General features: G+C 36.0%; 1 protein-coding gene across 6 annotated transcripts in view; it reads left to right on the top strand.

Annotated features, from left to right (window-relative positions):
• CCDC88A (coiled-coil and HOOK domain protein 88A) overlaps positions 1 to 26,034 on the top strand; it is a 95,725-nt gene that overhangs the window by 5,958 nt on the left and 63,733 nt on the right. For all 6 annotated transcript variants that reach the window (XM_085326061.1, XM_085326062.1, XM_085326059.1 and 3 more), the window contains exons 3-4: positions 16,312 to 16,420; positions 24,935 to 25,004. In XM_085326061.1, the coding sequence (XP_085182187.1) occupies positions 16,312 to 16,420; positions 24,935 to 25,004 (179 nt within the window). The remainder of the gene's footprint in view (positions 1 to 16,311; positions 16,421 to 24,934; positions 25,005 to 26,034) is intronic.

Raw genomic sequence — 26,034 nt, 5'->3', positions numbered from 1 at the left:
TAAACTGTCCTATGGTTCACTTGTGTTTTTTGTAGTACTTTGGAGACTGGAAAGTAAATACCTCATTTTTTTTCTGCTTATACACCCATTTCTCTGCCTTGTCTTCGTTATTTTTCTTTGGCTCTGGCATCTTTTTCTGGTGTCCTACTTACTATCTCATCTTTACTCTGGAATCATAGAATCGGTAAGATTGGAAAGGACCTCTGGAGACCATCTAGTCCAACCCCCCTACTCAGCTTAGAGCATGGTAGATAGAGTTGCATCCGGGYGGGCCTTGAATATCTCCAGAGAAGGAGACTCCACAAMCTCTCTGGGCAACCTGTTCCAGTGCTCCGTCACTCTCACAGGGAAGAAATTCCCCCTCACGTTCAGGCGGAACTTCCTGTGCGTTGGAGGATGATATGGGGAATACTGTAAGTGTGACTTTGATCCAGAGGAGGATCTCTTAAGTTTTGCTTAGCTTCATGTACTTCGGTGACTCAGGGGTGATGACTGAGTGGCTCATCTAAGCATCATCTGCTGTGAGCACTACCCAACACTGGGGTTGGGTGAGCCTTCCAGTTAGATTTATGGCTGGCCATAATCGTTCTCATTGATTGCCTGACTTTGCTCTTTATCTGCCTCTACTTCTGAGCTGCCACTGTCTTCGCTCCGTGCATTGCAAAGAAAGGCAGTATATGTAAGTTGTTTAGCTCTAATTTTTGAGCCAGAAGAGTCAATATGCCCCTTGAGTTATCCTAGCTGTGTTGCTGTAGTTTGCAGTATAACAGTAATAAATTACAAAGTTTTGGGTTAGCTAGAAATATTTTGCCTGGGCTAATTAGCTTTCATCCTTCACTGATAAGGCTATGTTACTTCTGGTTCCATAGCTAATTTAGAGATTTTCACATCATGAACCTTTGCAGTGCATACCTGTACTCTTATTTATCTTTTTAAAATTAATACAGTTAACTGCCAAATTGGTTGGTAAGTCATGCATATCTTAATCCCGCATTAAAACTGAGAAACTTGCTTCTAGGTTTTCCTCATTTTCTCATTTTCTTTTAGGTTCTTGTTCCTGTTGGATGTTCCTCTTATTTCTAGTTCCTTCTTTTTTTCTAAATTAAATACCTGTATGTTGCCTTCCTTATTTTTCCTACTGTACCACTTTTCCCTATGTAGTAATTACTTAGGAATCAGGACTTTTTTTCAAGCAGAAAAGAGCTCATGTGCATCATGCTGAAGCATATGACCTCAGTGGTCAGAGATAGTTTGGTAATAGCTGTGTGGGAGTCTTTTGTTTCTGTTTTTTGTTTTGTTTTAAAGAATCCTGTCTTTCTGCCTTAAATTCTTCCAAGGAGGCATAGTGTGAATTTGCATGCCTCTTAGGCAGTTGTTACTAAGCAGTGTTTACAAAATGCTCCCTCTTCATTGCATTGATGTTATTAGTGATTAAGGCATTGTATTGAAGCAAGGCTATTGCTGGACCAAACTCTATTGACCTAGTTTTCTATAAAGCCTTCTCTGAGGAAAAAGCAAAARCTATCTTATTTAAGTTGTATTTTTGGGTTGGGAAATAGCAAGGCATGAACTCATAAGCAGTTTATGTTATATTCATGGCTGTTCAGTGAGCCTTTGGTTCTTACCATCTTGGAGGTGGTAATTTGAAAATCTGTTTCTTTTTTTTATAGTGATAGGGGATATTGTCTACTAGGGGATAGTTTATTTCAGAAATTTATCTTACTTTAAGCTGTAGGGAGAAGTTTGCTCTAGTTTTTCTGTGTGGTATTTTTGTTTTTCTTAAATAAGATCTTGAGCAAAAAAAAATTGCCTGGCATAGTTTTCTGGCAGCTTCAGAAGATCTTACTGTATATTTAGAGTATTATGTATACCAGACAAAAATAAAATACAGGTACTAGTTGGTTTATGATAAAATGTAGACAGCTATTGTAGTGGCAATATGCTGATTTACATCTTAAGAAGGATATTAATATTTATTTAAAATTTTGTGATGAAAAGAATACAGTCTTTTTGCAGGGCCTGATGTGTATGCTTGTTTTGTAGCTTTGGGTACAGGGATAAGGTCCTTGATGTACTCCTTTAAATAAGTAAASAATTGTTAATGTGTATAAAAAAATTTGCAACACATTTAGTGAGCTAAAGCAATTAAGTTGCTCAAGTTGATTTTTCTTTTTTCTTTTTTTTTTTTTTTAAACAAGAAATGTAGCTAACTTCCTTTGGAAATACCTGTATATCCAAGAGCCTTGCATTTGAATTTGCTTTGTTTTCTGGAATAATCTTTACAAATGGAGGGAGTTCTGCAGAAGATTTGGGCCAAGATTTTACTTAGGGTGGTTATGTTTGGATGCAGTGTTGATCGTTTTATCCCAAGCGCAACTTTACATTCTTTACAGTTTTATATCTTCTTGTTGTTAGTGTATTTATAAAATATTTATTATATTTCATAATATAGGCAATTCTAGAGTCAATGTTCTGACCAAACTAACTGAGATCTATGTGGTGATGTTTTTACAAATTAAGATTGTTTTAGTCGTTGACATGTCTGGCAATATACTGGTAGCTTTGGTGTTATCTCATATGAGCTCAAATCAGCATTTCTTAAATTTATAAATACTCAGTTGGTAACATGTATACCTTTTGTCAGGCTATTTTGAAGTAGTATAGTTATTTTTGAGAATTCATAGCTTCAGCAAAATTCAAAATAAATAAGGAAGTAAATGTTTTTCCAAATGAGGAATTAATTTCGATGCTACTATGATGATTAAATCCAGCAAGGTACATATAATGCTGGTGTTTGAAGATGGTTTTGATAGAAGAGAAAACTTGTATGTAAAGCTTAAAAAAAAAACTCTTAAAAGGTTTATGATAAATTTATACATACAGAAAGCTGCATCGGAACTCAAAATGTCGCTTGCTTTAAGTCCTATGTAAGTTACTGTCCCTTACATAGTATCTTAAAGAGCGTACTAACTCCACAGGTGCCCATTACTAAGAGCAGGAAGTGCTTCTTTGCTGGTTTTGTGCATCTCTGCTGCTTTTATCCCTTCAATTCAAAATACTGTAGCAGAAAACATTGTAGGCCTGCCATTGAGATAGTATTGGCCTTTCTCCTTGTCTAAAGTTCTTTTTCTCATCACTTCTACATCCTGCTTTATGCATGAGTTGTTCATTTTTTTACATGTGATGACAACTTCTTGGCCTTAATCTTCCTCATACATAACTATTCCTGATGTTTTTTCCAAACTATTACCTGTATGTATGTAGATTTTTTTCCAAATTAAATCTACAGAGATTCTCTCTCTAATGTCCTCTGAGGAGTGGCATCAGTCATGCCAAAAAGGAGGCTTCTGGTGATCCAGATCTGGGAGTACCTGGCAGTGCTAGCTTAGGTAAAGCTAATCTTACTGTTGTGGTGGGATTATTGTGGGTGTAAATGTTTGCATGTTTTAATGAGCAGTTACATTGAGGTGTTAATCACAAAGGCAAACAGCTCAGCTACTCTTTCATTAGTTTTGGACTGAATAGATCTTAAAATTTGAACTCCTATGAGAGGAAGTAAAAAAAAAAAATTGAAGAGTAGAGGGAAAATGCTTAAAGTAGAAAGCAAGATTTCATCATACTCAATGCTTTGTTTCTGTGGTACATCCATCTTCTTTCCTGTTTGTAGACTGTATGCTTTTTGCAACCTGTGTTCCCTTTTATTTTATTTTGAAAAGTGGCATAGTTGCAAGTCCAGTAGTCTAGTAAAACTATATTAGTGTTATTGCTATTTATAAGATTGAACTAGGGAAAATTGGTATGAATTTCTGCTTTTTCAAACAAGATTTGCTGCTAGGCCTTTGGCAACAGAAAATAACAAGAAAACCCTTTAAAGGTATTCAGGTGTTTGCAGTAGTACAATGAGAGGGGTTGTTTGCAGTGTGTGTTTCTTGAATAAACTAGCAAGTTGGTAACAAGTATAAAATAATTCTGGAGGCCTCAAAAAATATCCACATATATTGTTTCCTATACTRGACAGAAAAGGGGCTCTCTTGAACAAAAACATTGCTACTTTTATTGGGGTGGTGCATTCTCCCATGGTTGAACCAAAGAATCCTATGGAAGACTCTTAACAATTTCAGCCTTTTTGGGCTCCTTCTCTTAAACAGTGTAGAGAAAGAAGTTCCTAGGACCTAAATGCTCTCTGTTGATTTGCTTAAAACCATCGAATCAGCTATTTTACCTTTGGACCTAACTTTTGAGTTAGAAATTATGATTCTGCCCTCTCCACACATGGCAAAAATTGGATGAAAAGTCTTCTTGTGTCAAAGCAACAACAAAGTCTAGGAGACTTTTTCCCTGTCTGTTTGCATTACTGTGGTACACAGCAGATCTAGGAGTGAAATTTGGCCATTCTTGTACACACAAAAACATTCTTGCTCTAAACAATCTACAGAATAAATATATGTGCGTACTTAATCTGTATGTATTAATTTTAAGACTTGGTAACTTCTTAAAAAAATGGAAGTAAAGGAAAACCTTATACAGAGACAGTACACCCGATTATGTCATCTCAAACTAGTCTTAAAGGCTAATCAGACCTAATTTTGTCCTATTTTCTGTAAAGCAGCATTTAGAGGAAGTTACACAAAAACAGAACGTGGGTGACTGTATTGTGACCTTCCTCTGCTTCAGAAGTTTAACAAATAAGGCCAGTATGTTATGTACAAGCACACTGACATGAGCCCTTAGTAATTTGGTTGGTTGAAGGCTTGTTGAACCCTCAGTTGCTCTGTGAGTTGTAAAACAAAACTATTCCTGTTTTAAAATTTAATCATTTTTCTATTTTCTGCTTCCTCTTTGGAAGTCCTAGAACTTTTCATTAGAGCTGATCAAAAATATTYGTCTTGTTTTCCATGAGATTTTGAAGAAGATCCTTGGCTGTTTCCAAAATTTTCAAATAACACAGTTCCCAAATTATAAATTGGCATCAAAAATGGTGTAGGTGTTCTGGCTTTTTTGATCCAAGAAAACTGAATTCAGAATAATCTCAAAGAATACTACTTAAAGATATATATTTGTAATGGAAAATTAGTGAAGAATTGTGATTTTTAAGTCTGATGTCTCTCTGGTACCCCAATATGTATGTTGAACCTCAAGCATGTGTTGTATAGTGAAATGAGTTTATATGGTAATGCTTCTTCTCTCTCCTTTTGGTCTGAAAAAAGTGTATTTCAGAGAGCTGTTAGGTTAGAAAGCCAAACTGAGTTCAAAGTTACTGAAGACATTTCCTGCTCAGCAGTAGATGGTGAGACCAAAATTGTGCTCTTCTGTAGAAGGTGAGCAAAAAGGTTTAGTTTTTAGAAAGCATGAGTTTAGAATGACTCCCCCCCCGACCACCCCCGACTCCTGCTTGAAATACCATCTTCAGGATTATTTTTTTTATCAGTCTAGCACCTGAAAGGGGCAGAAGAACCATGCAGTAGAGTCTTTTTACCCAATTTCTGCGGCTGCTTTTACTACAGATTGTTCTGCTTCTTATTTTAAAAAAGACCTTATAGTCAAGTTGTAATTGGTGCCATGCTCACTGAGGGTTCTACAGTGGTTTCTTTGTTTCAATTCTCACAGTTTTAAATCAGCTCATTTAAAAGCAAATTGAGAATATATTCAAATATCTCACTTCTCATGTACTTGCTGTCATTTACGATTATCTCAGAATATCTTAAAGAACATTTTAGAATGAAAATGCTCCCCTCTAAGCTTGCTTAGACTGATCTTTATGCAGCAAAAATTCACTTTATGCTTCCATAAAATAAGTAGCTAGGGTTGCTTGGCCCAAGCTACCGATTTGCTGATGCCAGAAATTTCTTTCCATATCATCAACTTTGAGCTATAATTTTGTAGTTCTACCACTTCTTCTTTATTGCTTTTTTAATCCCTTTTACCAGTTATAGGAATTAACAGAATAATGCAGCCTTTATTGTTAGCTTATCACTAACATTGGGGCAAAAAGARATGTTAGAAGACCTTTCCTAGATCACAAAAGGCATTCTAACACAGACTTCCAGTCCTGTTTTCACCAGAGCATCAAAATGTCTGGTCCGTATTGCCAACCTGAATGTATCATTATGTAGATTATTAATTAGCTGCGATCTTCAGGTGTGTTTAGTTGGTTTATTTTATGTATTCTAGTGAAACTGAGCAGCATACTGTTTTTCAGTATGGGTGTAGGTTTTATCTGGGTTATGTTCTTGAGGGCTTATATTTAGGCAAATATCAGCTGGATTTTTTTCAATGAACATCTGAAAAGCTGTGCATCTGCACTATCTTGTCTTTTTCTTCATCACTGAAAATAGCGTGCTTGAGTGGGTGTTGCCCAGCTTTGCTTTTCCCTGCTTTCCATTATCTCCCTGTCTTTAAAATACAGATTTAAAAATAAACAAAGCTATCCTCAAATCTGCTCAAACAGAAATGYATTATCTGAGGAAGGAGTTTCTTTGGGAAGCCCTTAGCTTGCATTTCTTACTGATACCTCAGTGCATCAAGTATCAGCTTGGTGACATGTGAAGAGATGCACCACAGGAGATTATTTTCCTTCCTAGTTCTTATTTCAAAGTTTTCAAACCTGTTGGTTATTCCAAATCAAACAGCCTCAAAAGTCAACGTACGAGAGAGGTGGAATCCTGAAATGTTTAGAGAAGTTTCCTGTAGATTCAGGTCACTGTTTTTTGTCAGCATCTCTTGGTGTTCTTACTCTGGAAGTAGATAGTGAAGGGGAAGGTTTAAAACCTCACTTTGAGGACTGTTTTGGATGAGGGTTTGTGCTCTTTCTCTGGTAACACAAAGAAACATTTCTTTCAATGTGGGTTCTGTCCAACCTGTTGAATAACTTTTTTTTTCTTTCTTTTTTTTTTTTGGCATTCCTGTTCTGAATCCCGTGTCCTAGAAGATTTACCTGTAAGATTTGTCATTGATCTGTAAGCAGTGTCTTTCAGCTGTGGCTTGTGGATGTGTGAAGATTCACAGCTTATTTCTAAAGATCTTGGAAAAGAAAATCTGTTGTCATTATGATTTAACTTGCTGTAGAGGGTTTGGCACTTATGATGTGTTTTTAAAAAAAAAAAAGAAAGAAAAAGCAAACTTGAAAATCAATGCTGTTTTATTTGCATAGGATTGTATTCTAACTTTAGACAGACTTCTTTTTACATTTCTCCTAGGTTTGTTTGTTTCTTGTAGGCTGATGGACAGTCAATGATGTGAAGATCGTAGGTGGGTTGTTGGCAAATTGGTTCTATGAGAAAGTATAGATGTACAGACTATATATTATATGTACAGCTGTTTAAAGAACACTTAAACCATGAGGTAGCCTCTGAGTGCGAGGTCTGTGTTTGTCAGATTTTGTGGTTCTTGTCCATTTGTTCGAAGAAAGTTGTTTGTCAAGTTTTTTCTTCTAGGAATTCAATTATTTAATACCTAGGAATGTTTGTTTTGTGTGACAGTGACCAGATGTGTTAAGCATTCTATGATGCTCTGAATCRTATAGATGTTTCTGTCAGTGCAATGTTTTAAGTTGGTGGAAGCAAGTTTATGCTTTGCCAACTGAGGAGCAAAGATAGGTGGGCCTCAGTTTGTTCAGTACTCTTATTCCAGGAAGCTCATCTAAAAAATCCTTGAACTGCAATAAATAGAGGAAGTTTTTTAGTCTTTTTCCCTGGATTTGTTAGTTGTCCAAGTGCAATCACAGGCCTGTATTCAATTCTTAAACTTTGAGTGGTGTTTCTTTTTCTTCTTCTTTTTTTTTTTTTTTTTTGAGGGAGATGGCATCCTTGAATAGAACTAAGGAAATTCCTGCTCCTTAAGCAAAATTTTTTTTCATTAAATAAGTTCTTTTTTTTCACAGTAGCATCTGAGTGTTCAGCAACCCTTTTGAAGAACTTCTTCATCTAGGAGATTGCAGTCTAAAGTCACGTGCTACCAGCGATGACCAATTTATGTTCTCAATTTTATTCCAAGAAGACTGAAAGAAAAGGCTACTATTAGAAGAGTAGTTAAACTTTAGCACTGACTTTCTAAACAGYGTAAAATTTTTGTGAGAATTCATAGAAAATGGATGTAGTTTGAGGGAGAACTCATCATCAAATGTAATGCTGGTGTGTATTGTGTATGCATGATGTACATGAAGTGGCTGATTTTGTTCCTGACAGTGTTGTGCACGAGGTTATTGTGTGCAGTGAGTAGTGGTTATTTTGGATCATTGGCAGAAGGTTGGGTATTTTTGTTTRTTTTTAATGTATAACATTTTTATTTTTTTTTACCACATCAAAATAATTGTAGTAGTTTCGTATTTTGTGATGATCAGTATAGATGGCTGTTTGACTGTAAAATCTGTGCAAGAGTTTAATTTTCTGTTTATATTAGGAGGACATAAAAGGTAGTGAAATGCGTTACATTTTGTATTTTGAAACTGATGATATTCACATATGACCAGAAGGAAAATTAACTGATTTCAGCCTTAGGTGATTTAAATCCCCCTCTCCTTTCAAATTTTTGTTTCCTACTTTTGTTTATATAAAAAAAACTTCTATTTCTGTATTCTGTATTCCTCAGTGTCAGTTAAGAAATCTATTCTCTCTTTTCTTTTTTAATCTCTTTGGCTTCATTTTTTGGATCTTCCCTTTGGGAGAGGGAGATAAGGCTTGGAGAATACCTATTTTTCCTCTTAATTTGAAGAAGAGTTTCTTTTATCCAACATTAGATCATGCTGGAGTTAAATAGTTCAGTTTATCAACAACATCTATGYAATAGTGGTATAAGGGAGATACTAATTTCTCTGTGATGCTGTTGAAATAACTGTGTGTGACAATGGCTTTGGTAAAGAAAGGCTCTTACCATGTGATATGTTTTGTGGTTAAAAACAGTAAAATTTCATGATAAGTTTAAAGTGCAGCACAGTTTTCAGGGAAATATATTCTCCCATTGTTGCATAAAACTTCAGGCACTTTGGGTCAGGCTCTAGCCTGTTGCACTGATGATGTTTATTTTTAGAAAGGGATATTAAGGAATAAATAGAAAATATAAACATAAATATACAAAAGTGCCTGTGTTGATAAATTTACTGTAATACCAGGAGCCAATTTGTAAAAATCACTTATACATTCAAAAAGTTCAGAAAATCTAAAAATAGCAGATGCATTACTTGTAAGCTTGGAAATTATATAAGGGAAAAATGATTTTGTTTTGATCTTTAATTCAATCATATCTTGAAAAATCTGTGCTTAGTAGGTGACAGGTGAACTGTTTTATTTCCCTTATTTACTCCTACTTTTTTTCACCTACACTCATCTTCCTTATTTCTGTGAAGGAAAATAGAAAGGGAAAAAAAAATCTGGGGTGTTGGAATCTGCTTTCTTAGAACCCTTGGTAGAAGGGAAGAAAAGTTAGCAATTCTACAGGAGACTTCCACACATCTGCTTGCTTACCATTTTTCCATGAGTGACTTCGCCAAGCATTTCAGGTAGTGGAATAGCCAGATACTGAGTGAGATTCCATTTAATAAATATTTTTTTCTATAAAGGCTTGACTTGTCACTAGGTTGAAGAATAGTGAAGGAAAATGTGCAGTGTAACATCTGGATTTTCATAAAGAATCTTATATTGTCCAAATTTCATGTTCAGCAATTAGGTGAATTCAGGTTATCTTGAGTAGAATACTTYTATAAGATTGGTATGTAGCTGGAGAACTATAAATGTAGTTGGTGTTAGGGGTATTGCAGACCTTGTTTTTTGAGCCTGCTCTATTTAAAATTGCCAGTGATGATCTGGAGGGAGTAGTACGGGCTGTGTAGGTGTTGGTTGCAAGTTCATGCTGAATTGGGCTTAAGTGTTTAATGTTAGTATTTAAGTACAAATGGGATGTTGAACCTAAAGGGGAAGAAGCTATTTATGAAACTAGCCATCTCCTTTTCCTTGTCATTCAGAATTCAAATTACTTGAGTATTTTTTATATAAGCACTCACTGTGGAGAGGATTCTGGAAAGTTGTTGGTGTCTGGATCAATGAAGGTATCAAATATCCAAACCTGTTTAGGGTTATCAGATTCAGTTGGGAGAGGAAATGTTAGAGCAATTTGTACTTGGAACTCTTCTGAAGTCATCTGTCCAGTCTCAATGTCAAGTGATGGTTTTCTTCTCTTGGGAAGTTTAAGGAGATGATCCTAGAAAGAGGACTGTGAACTCCTGGACTGAGAAGAACTTCATGTTACTGCAAATAATACAAGTAATGTATGTTGTAGAAGAGCAAGCAGAATGTCTCTTTACTCTGCTGGCTTCTTTACCACGTCATTGTGAACTTAAAAGGGATGTCCCATTTGAGCCCAGTGAAAGTTGTAGTAGTATTAAAATGAGGTATTCTGTGTCTGAAAAGACCCTAAGTTGTTTTTAGTCACATACTCCTGCTCAAAGGAGCACTTAAGTTGTAGCAGTAGTGTAGATAGTTCCAATGCTTTCCATAATAGCAACTTTCAGAATCCTTGAGGAGAAAGCAGACATCAGCAGAAGCAAGCTCTACCCCTTTCTGGTGTGCACAACCTCAGTTTCTGGCAGGAAGCTGAGCTGATGTGTAAGCTGAGAATCAGTCTGCAGCATCTYATTTACTTCCTTTCTCAAAGCTTGTTGACATCCAGTGCACCTGGAAATTAGTCCCATGTATTTGTCCTTCTCATACGTTATCTTTTCAAATTCCCTATGGTCAACTTTTACAGTCTGCTTCCAGGTTGCCAAGGAGTTTCTGAATCTCTAGAGTAACCATTAGGCCGCTGTTCAAGGCATCTTACCCTAAAATAGGGAGCRTAGTTATACTGATATATAAAGCCTCACAGAAAAGATTTTTCTGCATGACTGACTATATTCTGTGTACTTTGCCTAAATTAGGTGTGTCCTTAAGACAAATATATTTTTATACTCATCCTCAGGTACAGAATGATAATGTTTTGATGTGAGGTTCATTTTTGCGCATTTATTCCTGCARTAAATAATTGAAATATCACAGAAGGATAGTGATTCTTTCTTTCTGCAGAGTGTAATTGAAATGTAACTGTGTAGATGCCCTCTTTCCTTCCTCTGAGTGCTTTTGGCAGCTTTTTTAATGTTAACTTCTTAAATGAGGGCACATTTTTGATGATCACCCTGGAAGTGTAGGAATCCCTGTAGTTTATCTCCCTACATGATTATTCACTGGGGTGAATTGCTTGCAGTTCTTTTTCAAAGTCTGTGTCAAAGATAGCTTTTGACTTCTAAATACTTCCCTAAATCACATTGCATAAAGGGGAGGAAGGAGATTAAATGTCAGTCAGTAGATCTTTTGAGTTTATTATGGTTTTATCTGGTTGTTTGCACATTCACATGTTAACCTGGGAGTGTACAGATGTGATGGGAATGTTCTTTCATGGAAATAATACCAGTAGTAGTGGGACCATGTGGCAAAGCTGTCATGAGACGCAGTAGATTGATTTTGATGGAGAAGGGGGAGACAGAGTTACTTCAAACTAAGGCTTGTGGAGCTGCTTTAGATGCAGCTGTCTAAGCACACTTAAACCCGGAGTAATTAGATGTCTCCTTTGCTATTACACAGAAAAGGCAGAATGAGTGCCAACCAGAGCTTAGGCACTGCACAGCTAGCTTGTGAGTAGTTCAGCCTGATCAGATGCGGCAGTGCAGGAAACAGAGGAACTGTCTATATATGCTCAGTACTTTCCATGTATATTCTCGACAGCCTTGCAGCCTGTGACTCCCTATTAGCTCGCCAGTTTGTTGTAGGCTGCTTGGCCCCGTGTTTTTTAACGTGGCTTCAGCAGCCTGATAGTTTATAGCATTGGACATATGCATAGGAATGGGATTTTGTGCAAGAGTCAGAAGACCCATGATATTAGAGTTACTTCATAAAACTCATCTTAATATGAGCTGAAATACCTTTGATGTAGCTGCTGAAATTTTAGCACATGTAATCAGTCTTTGCTAAATGCAGAGTTCGCAAAGATCAGAGGGCTGGGCATCTGCCCTATGAGGAACGGCTGCGAGAGCTGGGACTCTTCAGCCTGGGGAAGAGAAGACTGGGGGGGGGGGGAGGTCTTATCAGTGTGTATAAGTACCTGAGGGGAGGGTGTCAAGGGGACGGGGACAAACTCTTTTCAGTTGTCCTGTGTGACAGGACAAGAGGCAGTGGGCAGAAACTGAAGCACAGGAAGTTCCGCCTGAATGTGAGGGGGAATTTCTTCCCTGTGAGAGTGACGGAGCACTGGAACATGTTGCCCAGAGAGGTGGTGCAGTCTCCTTCTCTGGAGATCTTCAAGGCCCGGCTGGATGCAACCCTGTCTACCATGCTCTAAGTGATCCTACTGAGCAGGGAGGTTGGACTAGATGATCTCCAGAGGTCCTTTCCAACCTTACTGATTCTATAAAAGCGTCCTTAAAATGAGATGTTAGTATGTGCCTTTTTATGCACATAAAGCATATATGACCCTTTATAATGATACCTTAAGATTTTTGAGCATAATCTATTCTGTAAACTTATGTGAACATTTTATTTTGCATTCCTGCTTGAACAGTGTTGACTCATGGATAGAAATACATTTTACAAGAGGTGATTGTCATAAATACCTGCTAAAAAGCCGAAGGAGCTGTTAACATATTGCTAATCAGACTGAGAACATACTTTTGCTGGTTTCTACATAAGCACATAAATTAGCACATATAGAAGAGGTTAGTTAAGCAGGATTTAAAAAAAAATCTACACTTCAACAACTATAGAATATACACCCCTTGTCTCCTTGGCAAGTCTGTTCACAGCTATCCAGTTGTAATAATCATTTGTGCATTGTGTAACATCACAGGGTCATTCCACTGTTCATTATCATCAATATATTTTGGTCACAGTGCTTGCATGTCTTACATGAGGCTTTCTAAGAGATGGAAGGATTTTATTGCCATTTATTTTTYGGATAAGGATTTGTCTAAGTTAAAGACAAAAGCTCCAGAAGCCTCAACAGCCTGTCTCATTAATTATTGTTTAGGAAAGATATTGATACCATCTATTTAAAACCATTTCAGTCAGTACAGAAATCCTGATGAGCGTATGCCAGAGGTACAGAAAAAGGAAATAGTGGTTTAGGTGTTTTTTTCTTATTGACGGGTTTAATACGGAAATATTCTTTGGCAGTAGAAATTGATTGTGCTGATAGGTATGTGGGAAAAGTTTGGAGTATGCTATCTTATACTAATGTTATTAGAACATGCTTGGTCACAGTTCAGATTCTGACAATAATGTGGTTCAGGATCGGTCCTGTTCTTCAAGATTCMAATTTCTGCAGACAAATCTTTAGAGTATAATGGTTTTAAAGATGATCAAGCAGCTAATTGGTGGAGGCCAATGCTCCTTTGATTCTGTATGCAGAGGTGCTTCTGATAACTTCATTGCCTCAGAGTACTGCTTCTTGTGGTATTACTTCAAATGCTTAAAGCTCTATCAAGATTATCAATATTACTATTCTTCACTGAAGGCCCCAGTTTTATTTTAACATTCAGAAGAAATGAACTCCAGTACTGTACTAAATTTCATTATAAAACACATCTTGTGTGTTCTATATTTTATTGCTGACAGTGGATAATGGAAATACTGCTTTATTTGAAAACCATCCAAAACTTTTGATACAAGCAATTACTGAAATATTCAGCATAGAGCAGGAGTGAACTTCAATATTCCAATTAAAGAGACTTGCCAAGAATAAAACTTTATTAGGCAAATAATATTCATATGTGAAAGTAAATACTGTGCCTACTGTAAGCTAGAACTCAAATAGATTCAAGTTATTATTTATTACCTTTCAAAATGCAAACTTGCATACTGTTTTTCTCCCGAGTGCTTTTTTAGCATTTAACCATACTTGACAAATGTATTCAATGATACATTTAAAATTAGGGTACATTGTAATACTAGATTTAATCATTAAGTACCATCAAGGAACAGATGGCAAGAGAGAACATAACTGGTTTGCAGCCTGCGTAGATTTAAGCATGAAGCCATTAAGATATCACATTTCTATTTCTGATAGATTTTGGTCAATGAAAAATTAGACATACAATACTTGATTATATGAGGTCTCAATTTGTAATTCATTTATAACATCAATCACTGACATTCTCTCTATATTCAGTAGTCTTTAAACTAATATCTTGTTGGGGTAGAAGCTTTTATCTGTTTTTTGTTGCTATTGAAATTAATGTATCTTGTCATAAGTAGGTTGCTCTTAAATGTAAAATTGCTTAAGGCCATCTTTTATTGCTCTGCTTCCTATTGACTGCTAGACAGACCTGCCCTATTTTGCAAGGCTATTCACTAGTGAAGCGGTTCAGTTTTGCCACCTAGTAAAAGAAACAATTCAGAGTTGTAGCATGCATTGCCTTGAAAATATCCATAGTATAACTAGTATAGTAGCCACTAGAGTCCTGCATTTTTATTTTCTAGGGTTTTTGCTTGGTGGTTTATCTTTTCTTTAAAGCACCCTTTCATAAAGGTCAGTTTTAGAACTGAACATTTTTTTTCTAAGTTATTTCCTTGCATCTTTAGTTCTAGAAATTGTATTTTTAACATCATGTACTAGCTTATTTTACTGGTATTTGACCAATTGTATTCTGATAAGCAGGATTTTTTATTATGAATAAAAATATAATTGTTAATTGTATAATTGTATTCCATTGTTACAAATTCATCAAAATAATTAATCATACCAATATTTATAATTTATTAAAAACTAATAAATTAGTTGCAACAAAATACAGGAAGTTAATTTGAATCATATTTAGATTAAGGTTAAAAACGCTTTCATGTTTAAGTTTTTTTTTTTTTTAAATAAACTGTATACTTGTTTGATGTATGTTTTTTCTGTTCCTCTGCACAGCCTTCAGTTATCTTACATCGGTAGCATCTGGCTTTCTGGTTGCAAGTTCTAGGTGTCCTGCTGAGATAGGACAAAGCTGGCTTTGTCCTGTATCGGCCAAAGCCTGCTTCATTCAGCTTCCTTTTACAGGACTCCTCAGGAGTATGCTTGGTGGGTTAAATGATCTTTTTAATAAGAAATTCCAATTTTCCGGGTATAAACATGTAACACCAACTGGTATGCTGAAGAAATTGAGGGTAGGCCTACAGTGAGCACCCCTTGCATGCTACTTAGAATCTAGGTGTTTCACTTGTGAAAAAGTACAAATCCAGACCTTTCCTAAAGTGTGGCTTCATAGTAATTAATTGAACCGTTATTCATACTGTGTGGAGAATAACTATATGTCTTCTAGACAATGCTTCTTTTAACAAATTAAAGTAATAGTGGTTTTGGCAGTGGTGTTTTTGTTCATTAATATTTGGTTGTGGCTTCTATAGCATTGTCAAMACTACATTCCTCTCAATCTGCTTCTTTGGTTTTTGAGGATCATTCTGAACTGTCATAGTGTTCTTTGAAGTGTTTTTGATTCCTCCCAATCTATGCCAATGGCAGTTCTTGTATATGTATTCTGTATTCCATTGTCTAAATCGTTAATGACAATGTTGAATAAAATCAGATACACCCTCACAGGAACCTCTAGTCTGATAGTGATAAGTTGATAATTTCTTATTTGAGTACAGGTTTGTCTGAGTATATCAAGTACCTTTATCAAAGTTAGGAAACTTAACGTTGTCTGTCTTTTAGCAAGTCTCTAAGCCTTTTATGGAGCGTTGTGGAAGAATTGCATTGATTATGAATTGTTTTCCTTGAAAAATCACAGTGGCTGTGTTCTCTTCCATGTGGTTGATAACCTAGTAGRTGACTAATCTGTATTTCGTCAAATCTTTTCTACTTTTTTTGAGTGGAAAAGAGATGAAAGAATGATTACCGATGTGTGCAGCATGTGTTGGAATATTTACATCGTAGCCATGTTCCTATTTTTTGTATTCCCTTGGAAATGAGGCTTATGAAGTAGTGAAGAGCTGTCTCCAGCCACAGAAGCTTCCCTCTTCTCATATTCAAACTCTGTATTTCTAACAGATGTTATCAGTTAAATATTGCATTAATAGCCAAAAAGGATGCTAACCTGACAGCCATATCAGAAATGGATGTTTCAATTAATTTCTTTCTGCCTTTGGCAGTCATTTCCATAATTCCTGTTTTGCTTGTGGGGGGGGGGAAAAAGTGTAGTAACAAAGACAAGAAATTGTTATACTGGCACAGTAACTATATCATTTATTTTAGAGCGGTTTAAAGATTAATTTTCAGGATGTTTATTATTCTTTTTTAATTTAACTCTTGCAGCAATCCAAAGTCTACCAGCCAGAGAATAAACAAAAAAGTCAATAACGATGCATCATTAAGGATTCAAAATTTGTCAATTTTGGTGAAGCAAATAAAAACTTACTATCAGGTAAGTAATTTTCTTATGCTTTACCTAGAATTGTTTCAAAGTATTCTTTTACAATTACAGCTTTAACAGTATCAAAAATAAGGTGAATATTTTGCTATACCTGTGTGGATTAATGTTTGTTTATATACCCGATCAAAATTTTTGTTTACATACCTTTTTCACAGCTAGAAGAAGACTCCAGGAAAATTTTATGAACAAAAGTCAGTTTATATAATAGTATATAAAATGGTGCATGTAGGTATTTTTATGAATTGAGGAAAGTTATGTGTATATAAGAAATCATTACCTATGTGTTTAGTCTACAAACTCAATCTTTGTGAGAAAAATGTGAAATTTACTGTTACTGCAATTAATTTTCTAATAGCAAAGATCAATGAGATGATAAAAATTAATAGCAAGTGCAGTGATGACTTGATTTACAGTTATAAAAGAACTTTTTAATCTCAGTTTTGTGTGATAGGTAAGAACTGATACTGTGCTTTTGAGATGCAGAACTTGGATTGAGCAGTGGGCATGCTATAGTAGGACACTGCAGATATCACCAGTGTCTCTTAAAGTGTGCCCTCTAGTTCCCCTCCTCACCTTTCTACACCTTCCTGCCAGGAGATCAATCACTGTATCTAGAAGGCAGTATGCTTTTATCTGCCTCATACAGTGTATCATGGCAAAACCTATACAGTGTGCGCWGTCTGTCTTATGTATGCACATAGTATATGTCCTTAAACTCCAAAGCACAATCAGAATTGCTGGCCCTCCCTTACTGTCTTGATCATGTATCACTAGAGAGGAGTCTCAAGACTAAATAATCATGACTAACTGTGACTTGAACAAGAGTGAGTCTGTCTCTCTGCGCTTTCTATGAGGATCAGAAAGCTGCAGTTATGGTGGGTTAGTAGGGCAACAACTTCTCAACCATCCTTCTTGAAATGGTACTTCTGACATCTCTGATGTCCATCCTACCCTCCTCTTATATCCTATTCCCAAACTCCAAGGTCAGGGTTGCCAAGCAATCCAAATATGCCTAGCACCCAATTATGTAAGGACTGGAACAGCAGTAGTCAGTCAGTACACATCTTTACAGCTAGCACTTTGTGCATGTGCATACTTTATGTCATTCTTATCTTGACAGCTACTGCATGTGGATATAAGTGATGTTTGCTGAGACCCAAATGCTTTCCCCCCTCCTGCTACCTGAGGCTAGTCATTTCTGAACGGGTATTAGTGTTTTACGTAATTGGTATGGCAGGATATGCAAACACTGACAGAAGTGGTCTTCATTTGAATATAAAACATTCCCTGTGCTTATTTGGCCTTATGGTATCTGCCAGTTCTAGTGCAATAGTATCATACAGAATTGCTTGCAAATATGTAATTTACCCCTGAATGACCGAARATTTTGACTGTTGCTTGAAGTCTGTGTTAGGAATACTTTGATAGCCTTTTTAAAATAGAAAAGTTTGTTTATTCAATAAATGTTATAACCAGTCACCATGCCTTTAATGGTTCCATTGTGTTTTGTGCAAGTGTATTTACAACTGTGTATACTTCTTTTTTCCTTCCCCCCTCCCTCCTCTATCTCTCAGGATTCTAGTCTTGTGAGATACCAGCCTCTTCATATAATTCCCTTCATAAGGGAAATTGCAAACATTTTATGTCTGGCATTTTAGTAGCAATAACAGTGTTTAGCCAAACTAGAATGCCTGTTTAAATTTAAAAATAATTTTTGCATGCGTTGATGTTCTCTCAGATCTGCCTATGTGTACACGGAGAGCTTTATGCATTGTGGTAGTTGGTTTGGTTTGGAGAGTAATGTTAAAGAACGACCTGTAGCTACAAACACTGATCATTTCTGTTCATCTGCTTCAAGTACAGTATTTCAGTATGAAAACCCTACTGAGCTCTCTATTACCCACTTACCTCAGGATCCTGAGGCACTTTTAGTCTGATCTGTGATCAAATGTCCTGCTTCCTGTAACATGGCTGCTTGCAGGGGTAGTCTCCTTAGGTCTGTCCTCACTTCCAGGCCTGTCTTACCTATATAGTTTCTGGACATTCTCTATTTTGTGGTTTCTTTGCCAGATTATGTGCAAGCATGACATTCATATGTCTCAGTCAATGGAAGTTTGTTTCCAAGAAAGGATTGACAAGCTGTGTCTACGCCTCATATTGTACGGCAGGCTTTTCAGAGATGGGTGATTGGTTTTGAGGGGTTTTTTTTTGGTAATTGGTTAAGGCACGAGGAATGGGGCAACTACGCTATAAGAAAAATAGAAGTATGCCACTTGATAAGCACTGTGCACCATAAATTTCTTTGCTGTCTACTCCAATTATGGACAGCCTAGTCAGAATAGTGCTGCTGGAATAGCTTGCTTCTCTATCTTTCRTTCTTGTACAGAGATACCTAAAGCTTTCATACAGCAGCTTGTTTGAGACCTGAGCAGAAGTGGGGAAGAAATACCTAAAGGAGCTAAAAAAAAAATCTGGGGAAGGTGTTCCAATGAGTTTAGTATTTCATGTAGCTGACTTTTGTGCTAGTAGACTCTGTTATCCCCATCATTCTGTTTTTCAGTTGGGAAACCAGACAGATTGTTTTATAGTTAAAAATGCCTTTGTTCTGGAATCTGCTGGATTCATCATTGCTTAGGCTGCCATGCTGTCTGTGCCTGTTTGGTCTGAGCCTTCCATATGAATGGCTCCTGCATGGCAGGAGTAGTGAATGCTGTCAATTATCTGGTAGTGTTTATTTCAAAGCTTATTGTTAGAGACTGAGGGACTGATTGTTGAGGTGCAAATATCCTTGTCTTTGGGCTATGCTTAATTTGGAGACATWTGCTTGGAGAATCTTATCTCCCTGTCACCTGTCTTTTGTTTCTGTGACAGTCAGCCGAGGTTTGACCCTTGCTGTGCGAGTTCAGAGTATACTTGGAGGTAATGTCTGTACATGTACTTGAAAATGTTGAACTTGGGCATTAAGTCTGTGGGTAGCTGTGTTACTTGCTCTGGTCTGTACCGGTTGATACATACATACAGACAAAAAAACTCCTGGGAAGGTAGTGAGAAAACTTGTTAGCCTCACACGTTTACTAATGGTGATAGTTGTGCAGCACTCCTAGTGTAGGGTAGCAGGCAGTTTTGTAGTATGTGTAGTGTGGCTGACCTTGGGAAAGTGCTAAAAGGATCTGTGGAGGAACGATAGCTGAAAGGACTTCCGGGTGTTGTTCAGCACAGGATTACCTTGTGCAATGTGGGTGCAACAGAGGCGTCCTGGAACTGCTATAAGAACCTACACTTACACACAGCTACTATATACAAAGGCAAGGTACTACAAGCTAGGGAATGCTGGTGCTGCAGTCCTCTGATGTAATTTGCTAGAGTTGTGTGGATGTGACCATAGAGCCCTACCAAATTTTGGGGGGGCTCAGTGAAATACAGCACCAAGCTTACCCTCTTAACAGTGTAGGAAGTCCTCTTTCTTTACATTGTAGGACTAGGCTTTTGGTTATGGTTAACAGATTACACTGTTTTGCCTCTAGACCGACAAGTTAAATAGTTGAATTTGGTTATTATGTACATTGCAACACACATTGAGATGATTTATTACATACAGTTATTACAAATATAAATCTCTGTTAAACAACTTTAGCATTTGAATGTCAAAAAGCAGGAAAAAACACAGCAGCTTCAAACAGGGAAAAAAAACCCAGCAATTCTTCTGGTTGTGTATGTATTTTTGTATAGACTTTTCTTCTGTTTTTGACAACCATAATTTTATTTCATTGATACTGCAAAATCAAAGCAGACCTTGAATTTTTTTTATCTTAGAAAAAAATTTTACCTGGGATTGTACCTAGTAAACTTTTTCTTTTTCTTCTTTTTTTTCTTTCTTCTTCTTCTTCTTCTTCTTTTTTTTTTTTTTTTTTTTTTTTTTTTACTAGTGTGAAGTTAGTAGTTCAGAAAGTGATGCTTTTCATTTGACATTATTTCAGAGTAAAAGCTGGTAATAACTTTTTGCAAAGCTAGATTCTTACCTCTTGTTAATGATTTCTTGGTACATGTTTTTATGCACAAATGTCAGTTGTGATGATCTGGCAGTATTTCAGTTTGCAGAATATATTTCACTGTCCTGTATCTTCTAAATTGCCACTTCCAGCTGAAACTGCGTTCCTTGTTTCTGTCCCAAATTCTAGCTTGGTGTTACTATGTGTTTTATTTCAATATGTGGTCAGGTGACAACATTTCTCTGAGTGGACTGTTCCTTGAATGTGCACTGGAAAGCCATTTGGTATAACAGATTGTCATGACAGTTGATAGGTTTTCTGATTATAAAAATAACATTTGAGGAAAGGAAATTTCTCTATCATTCTCTTCTGCTTCCCATTTATTTTTAAAGATTTTTATTTATCAAAGTACTTGAAGTTATTGTTCCTTGTAGCTAGCATTTGGAACTATTAAATTCTCAAAGGGTTAAAATTTCAGAGGGTTCTGTAACTAATGAATGGAAAGGAATTTACCCTTGAAATCTGGGCACAGAAAGGGTACCAGCAGAACTCTTCAAATTATCCCCCCTTTGGTAGTCTCATCTTCTATTATTGCTCAAACAGTAAGCAAAAGAATATTTTTCTCCTGAATTACCAAGTTTTACTCTGAAGTGTTCAAGAACAGATGACTTTAAAGAAAAGAGCTTGAAAGATTATAACTTTTTTACAGTTTAAAAAAAATGAAAACCTAAGGTAAATAGGCTTGTGAGGACTGAATTTATTTAACAGTCATTGGAGACTGAATTTGGGAGRACAAAGTGTTAAAAGATTCAACCATTTCTTTTATCCAAATACAACAGTGCCAAAATTACCTGCATCTCAGGAAAAAAAGGTAGGGATTTCTTTAAGTATATGAAAAATCTAAGATTCATTTGTATTTAACTTAAGCAGAACTGAAACAAAGGTCGAAGAAAACAATGTGATACATCTGAAATGCACGATGAAGCTAGAGTTCATATTCTGTCCAGCACTGAGGATGGTTGTCATGACACGTTTCACCTGTCGCTCATCATTTCCAAATGAGGCTGTAATCAGTGTGTACAATGCTGAAATGAAAAAAAATCAGAGAATCATTTCTGGCAACCTAGAATGATGTTGTTCTGCTGAAGACTCTTTTTATAGAGTCACATAGATCAATAAATAGCTGCTTTAAGGTGATGGGACTTGTTCCAGAAAGAGAGTTTGTTAATGCCAGGCTTGGGAAATTTAAAACTTTTCTCTCAAAGTTGGTGCAGCGTTGGCAGCTGGTGTTTTTGTGCAACCTGTGCATGGGTTAGCAAGTCAGTGTAGCAAACAGCTTCAAGAAAGGGTCACTTGAGTCCTTGTCACCTGTGAATTTTTTCCAAGGCAGAAAAGCTAATGCTTGATGGATACCTTGGAATCCAGTTGGAGGTACCTGTCTCAGCCTGCAGTACATCATTCCCGAGTACTTCAGGCAGCTGTCTAAGCAGGCATGTTTACTGTATGTTCTGAGTGGGATGCCTGAGATCTGAAAATGAATGTAAAATGGAAGAAGGTTGTAATGAACCTGTATCTCGTTGCATAGTAGTTCAAATGACTGCCTTAACTGCTAGATGCTGACCTGAGAAAGAGACACATAACAATACAAGTGAAAAAAGCAGTGAAATATATCGTCTGATATAGGTAGATAACTTGAAGAATAAATGAATACCTATTGCAGATAGTATTTGCAGCTGTTCTTGCTTAATAAAGTATTAATTACCTTGTTAATTGAGAAGTTGTTTTTATTTCATTTGAAAGAAAACAGGCTTGGCAAAGATGAAATAGTAAACAGGGTATGCAACGATTCTTCTTGTTATCACCTTAAGACAAGTTTATTTTGCTAATCCTGTATTGCATCATTTTTGCTTAAAAAAAATTTAAAACCTGCAAAAATGCTCACTTCATACCCTAAAATAGTGTTTAGGGTATGAAATTATGTGCATTGAATTAATAAATACATGCATTAATTATGCTTACATTTTTCTTTAACTGAGATCAAAAAACATTAAAATGCTTTAATTCATATGAGTGCTCTTTGGAAAAAAATGTATTTGCCTATTGAAGAAATAAGTTCTGAAATATGGGATTTGTCTGATTTTTCTTAATTTAGAGAGGGAGACTATGATATTCCATCCTTCAAAGCAATTCTCTGATTTTCAGTGATGGTTTAAAAAAAGACTGAATTTTATGTTGACCATTCGTTGTAATTATTATTCAATAAGATATTAACGAAGAATTTTAAATTTTTTTAACATTGGGTTATCCTGATCCTTAAAACTTTCTCCTGTAAACTTGTTTATACTAGTTTGTTCCAATTGTTGTTCATGTATTTGCTGCAAAACCTGCTATGATATAATACAACATTTAGAGTTAACATGTTATATTAAATTATGCAGGCTTYTAGGTTTCTGCATCACTATGCAAAAATATATGTATTTTTTGCCCTTCTCTACAAATTATTGCATTTTCTTTCTAATGCAGCTACTATACTTTCTTACAGTTACCTGACTGTTGCTAGGTCCTAAATCAGGCTTTTGGGCCTATAAATTTCTTGGCAACAAGACTATGCAATTGTTCTCAGTAGCAGTGACTCAGGAGAACTGTACCTTCTTTAAGCTTTGGCAAGTCTTGGGGGGTTAATACAATGCAGTTAGATGACTCTTGTGGTGTCTTTGTCAGCCTTATTTGTCATATCACGTGCAAGCCTTTTATAAGATAAATGTTAATGATTTTTAGAAGTTTTTACAAACAAAACAGAATTTGTAGAGAGGGCTCATTTATTTTTGCAGATTAGAATAAAAGAGATGCATAAACTTCGGAACTGATTTAGGTAAAAGAAATACACAAACTTTGGGACAGCAGGTTCTGACTTCTTTTTGAAGTTTTGCCTAAAAGCAGTCACTTGAAAAGTAAATGTAGATTGAGAACAATTGCTTTGAGTTCATTGATTAACATAATAAAGTTAACACAGTATGACAAAGAAGGTGGAGCTAGTAAGAAAAGAGCTGATAATGTTATTAATTCATAAAGGAAATGTTTCTTTTCCTCTCCGTGTACTCTGCTTCACAGTAAGAATAGTTTCATAATAGCATCGTTTAATTATTTGAGCTATTAGGAACCTCCCTCTGCSACACACACCATCCTCCTTTGCCCCCCAAAGCTACCATACCTCCACTTCTTAAAGCATGTGATTCTCTTTTTAGTAGTAGTTATAAATCCACTAATTGAATTTCTTATTTTTTGTCAGTTCTTGACTAATTTACAACCTCCTGTGGTGCACTTCACTTTTTCTTTTTCTTTTTTTTTCTTTTTCTTTTTTTTAAATCATTGATCATAGTTCTTTGTTACGATGTCAGAAGTACACGAGATGTTTGTTTGAAGTTCATGATATTTGAGTAGGTCTAAGCTATTACCTACCTCTACATAACTTGTCTTAGGCATGTGCAATGAGAGTACGTATTTTTTAGTAATATTAATTTAGATATAATATAAGTATAATTTTCTATGTYATATGTTAACTGATCACAGCTTTCAAGTGTAACTATAGCTAATCATATTTTCCACAGCTGGTTTTCAAGACGGATTATCATTTTTCGGGTTTTATGTGGAATGAATTGAATTTTCTTGTGTTAGTTGAATTCAAGTTTACCATGTGAAACATAATATATGCCTTTTGGTTGAAAAGCGATGCTTGTTCCAGAATATTGTGCTTTCGAAGAAAGAGCATTTTATGGTCCCTCACTGTGAGGGAGAAAAAAAAACCCCATGATTTAAAAGCTGCAGATAGAACGGCATCTGCTGTGAATAAACATCTGGGAAGAAGAGGAAGATTGCTTCAGAAGAATTAGGCTCTGTCTAGACTGGGGATTTGATCTGATTTACAGCTCTTACTGACTGGCGGTAACTATCCAATGATTCAATACATAAAATAGATAGGCAGAGCTGCTGCTTGCATGTTTGGGTCTTAACCAAACTAGAACTCCTCCTGTTCATGCAAATAGTTTTGTATATTTATATTCAGGATTGTCCCACTAATGAATGCGTCCCCAAAGTTGTAATTCTTACATCTAAGTTTTGGCAAAACCTCAGAAGTTGATCTTTCATAGCATAGATGAAACTTTAACATTTAGCAGTAAGCTAGTCACAGAAACATAAGCATTAGTAATTTAAAGAAATTTTACTACATTTTCTTAAACAGAATCTAATTGTATAAGATCTGTAAACCAGCTCATTTCCACTAGAAGACTTACTATACTGAGATGATCTTGCAACCAACAAAACAAAGCTTTTGTAGGAGTGCATTCTTCAGGTTTTTAAATTGGAGCCCAAATAATTAAGTATTGAGTATGTATGCATTAAGATCTGTGTAATTTTAGATACTCATATTTATTTCAGTTTAGGTGGTGGTTAATATTTTATGTTTGTTTTCGTTCAATACGTATGATTTAAATAATATTTTAATTAACTTTTATAGGAGACTTTGCAGCAGTTGATCATGATGTCTTTGCCAAATGTATTAATAATTGGCAAAAATCCTTTTTCTGGTAAGTTTATTTTTAACTAAGATAAAAATTGATATTTGTGTAATAGTATGCAGTTATTTCATTGGAAATAATCATCCATATAAGACTCAGGCTTTCAGAGAACTGTATAAGTATTTTTAGCAAAAAAATGGTATCAAAATTATGAATAACTTTTTTTCTCTGCTCGCCCCAAAGGTCCACAGTTGACAAAAATTAAACATTGAATGTATTCTGCCCAAACCTCAATGCTGGCTGTCATTAGGATTTTTATTGAAAGAAAGTGCATTTTCCAGCTGCCAGTAACCCACTGATAGGGCACAACGTAAGTTCTCTATATTCCCAGATAGTATGCCTTCAACTTTTTTTAGGTAAGCCACCCTTGAAAAGATTGGCAGTTTGTTGCATCTCACTTGGTCCAACTTGTTATCCCTGTTTTCTCATCCCCAAAACTTTCATACTTCTCTTGCTTCAGGTAACAATTTACCTGAGAACTATTGCAATTGCCGTCTTGCTTTCTCTCCTGAACTGACACTGTCTTCTTCATACTCCCACCTTCTCTGCTTCCAGCTCTGAGAGTTGCAGTTTTCAGACCAAGAAAATTGGCCTTTATGGACCCAGCTGACTCTTCACAGCTACTTGGGAATCTCTGCACTGTGCTCTCAATTCCAGAAGCGCAGAGCAGACGCACCTGGCCTGCATGAAGCCACTATGGATAGGGCAGAATTTATTTACCTGGGGTTAATCTGTCCCAGGTGTTCCACTTCTGATCCTCTAGCACCTCAAAAGAGGTTAGGAACTGCTTTAATAGGCTTTGCAGGCCCCCCATCCTGCCTTTTTTTTTCTTTTTTTGTAAAAAAGTGGCCTTGTATGCCATGCATCAGTGTATGTGAGACAAGATTTTTCTCCTGAGCAGAAAGAACCATCTTTTTATTACCTCACTTTTCAATTCCAGGCTTCATAACATTGATGCTTTTCAATTTCCATCTGCATATGTGCTGTGTATGTAGGTATCTTGATTTAATTTTGTTGACTTCTACTACATGCTTTTGAT

Source organism: Rhea americana, unplaced genomic scaffold, assembly GCF_003343005.1.
Source record: "Rhea americana isolate MKP2758 unplaced genomic scaffold, rheAme1 scaffold_127, whole genome shotgun sequence".
Classification (NCBI taxonomy): domain Eukaryota; kingdom Metazoa; phylum Chordata; class Aves; order Rheiformes; family Rheidae; genus Rhea; species Rhea americana.
The sequence above is the reverse complement of the archived record's forward strand: the minus strand, read 5'-3'. Positions and strand labels throughout refer to the sequence as shown.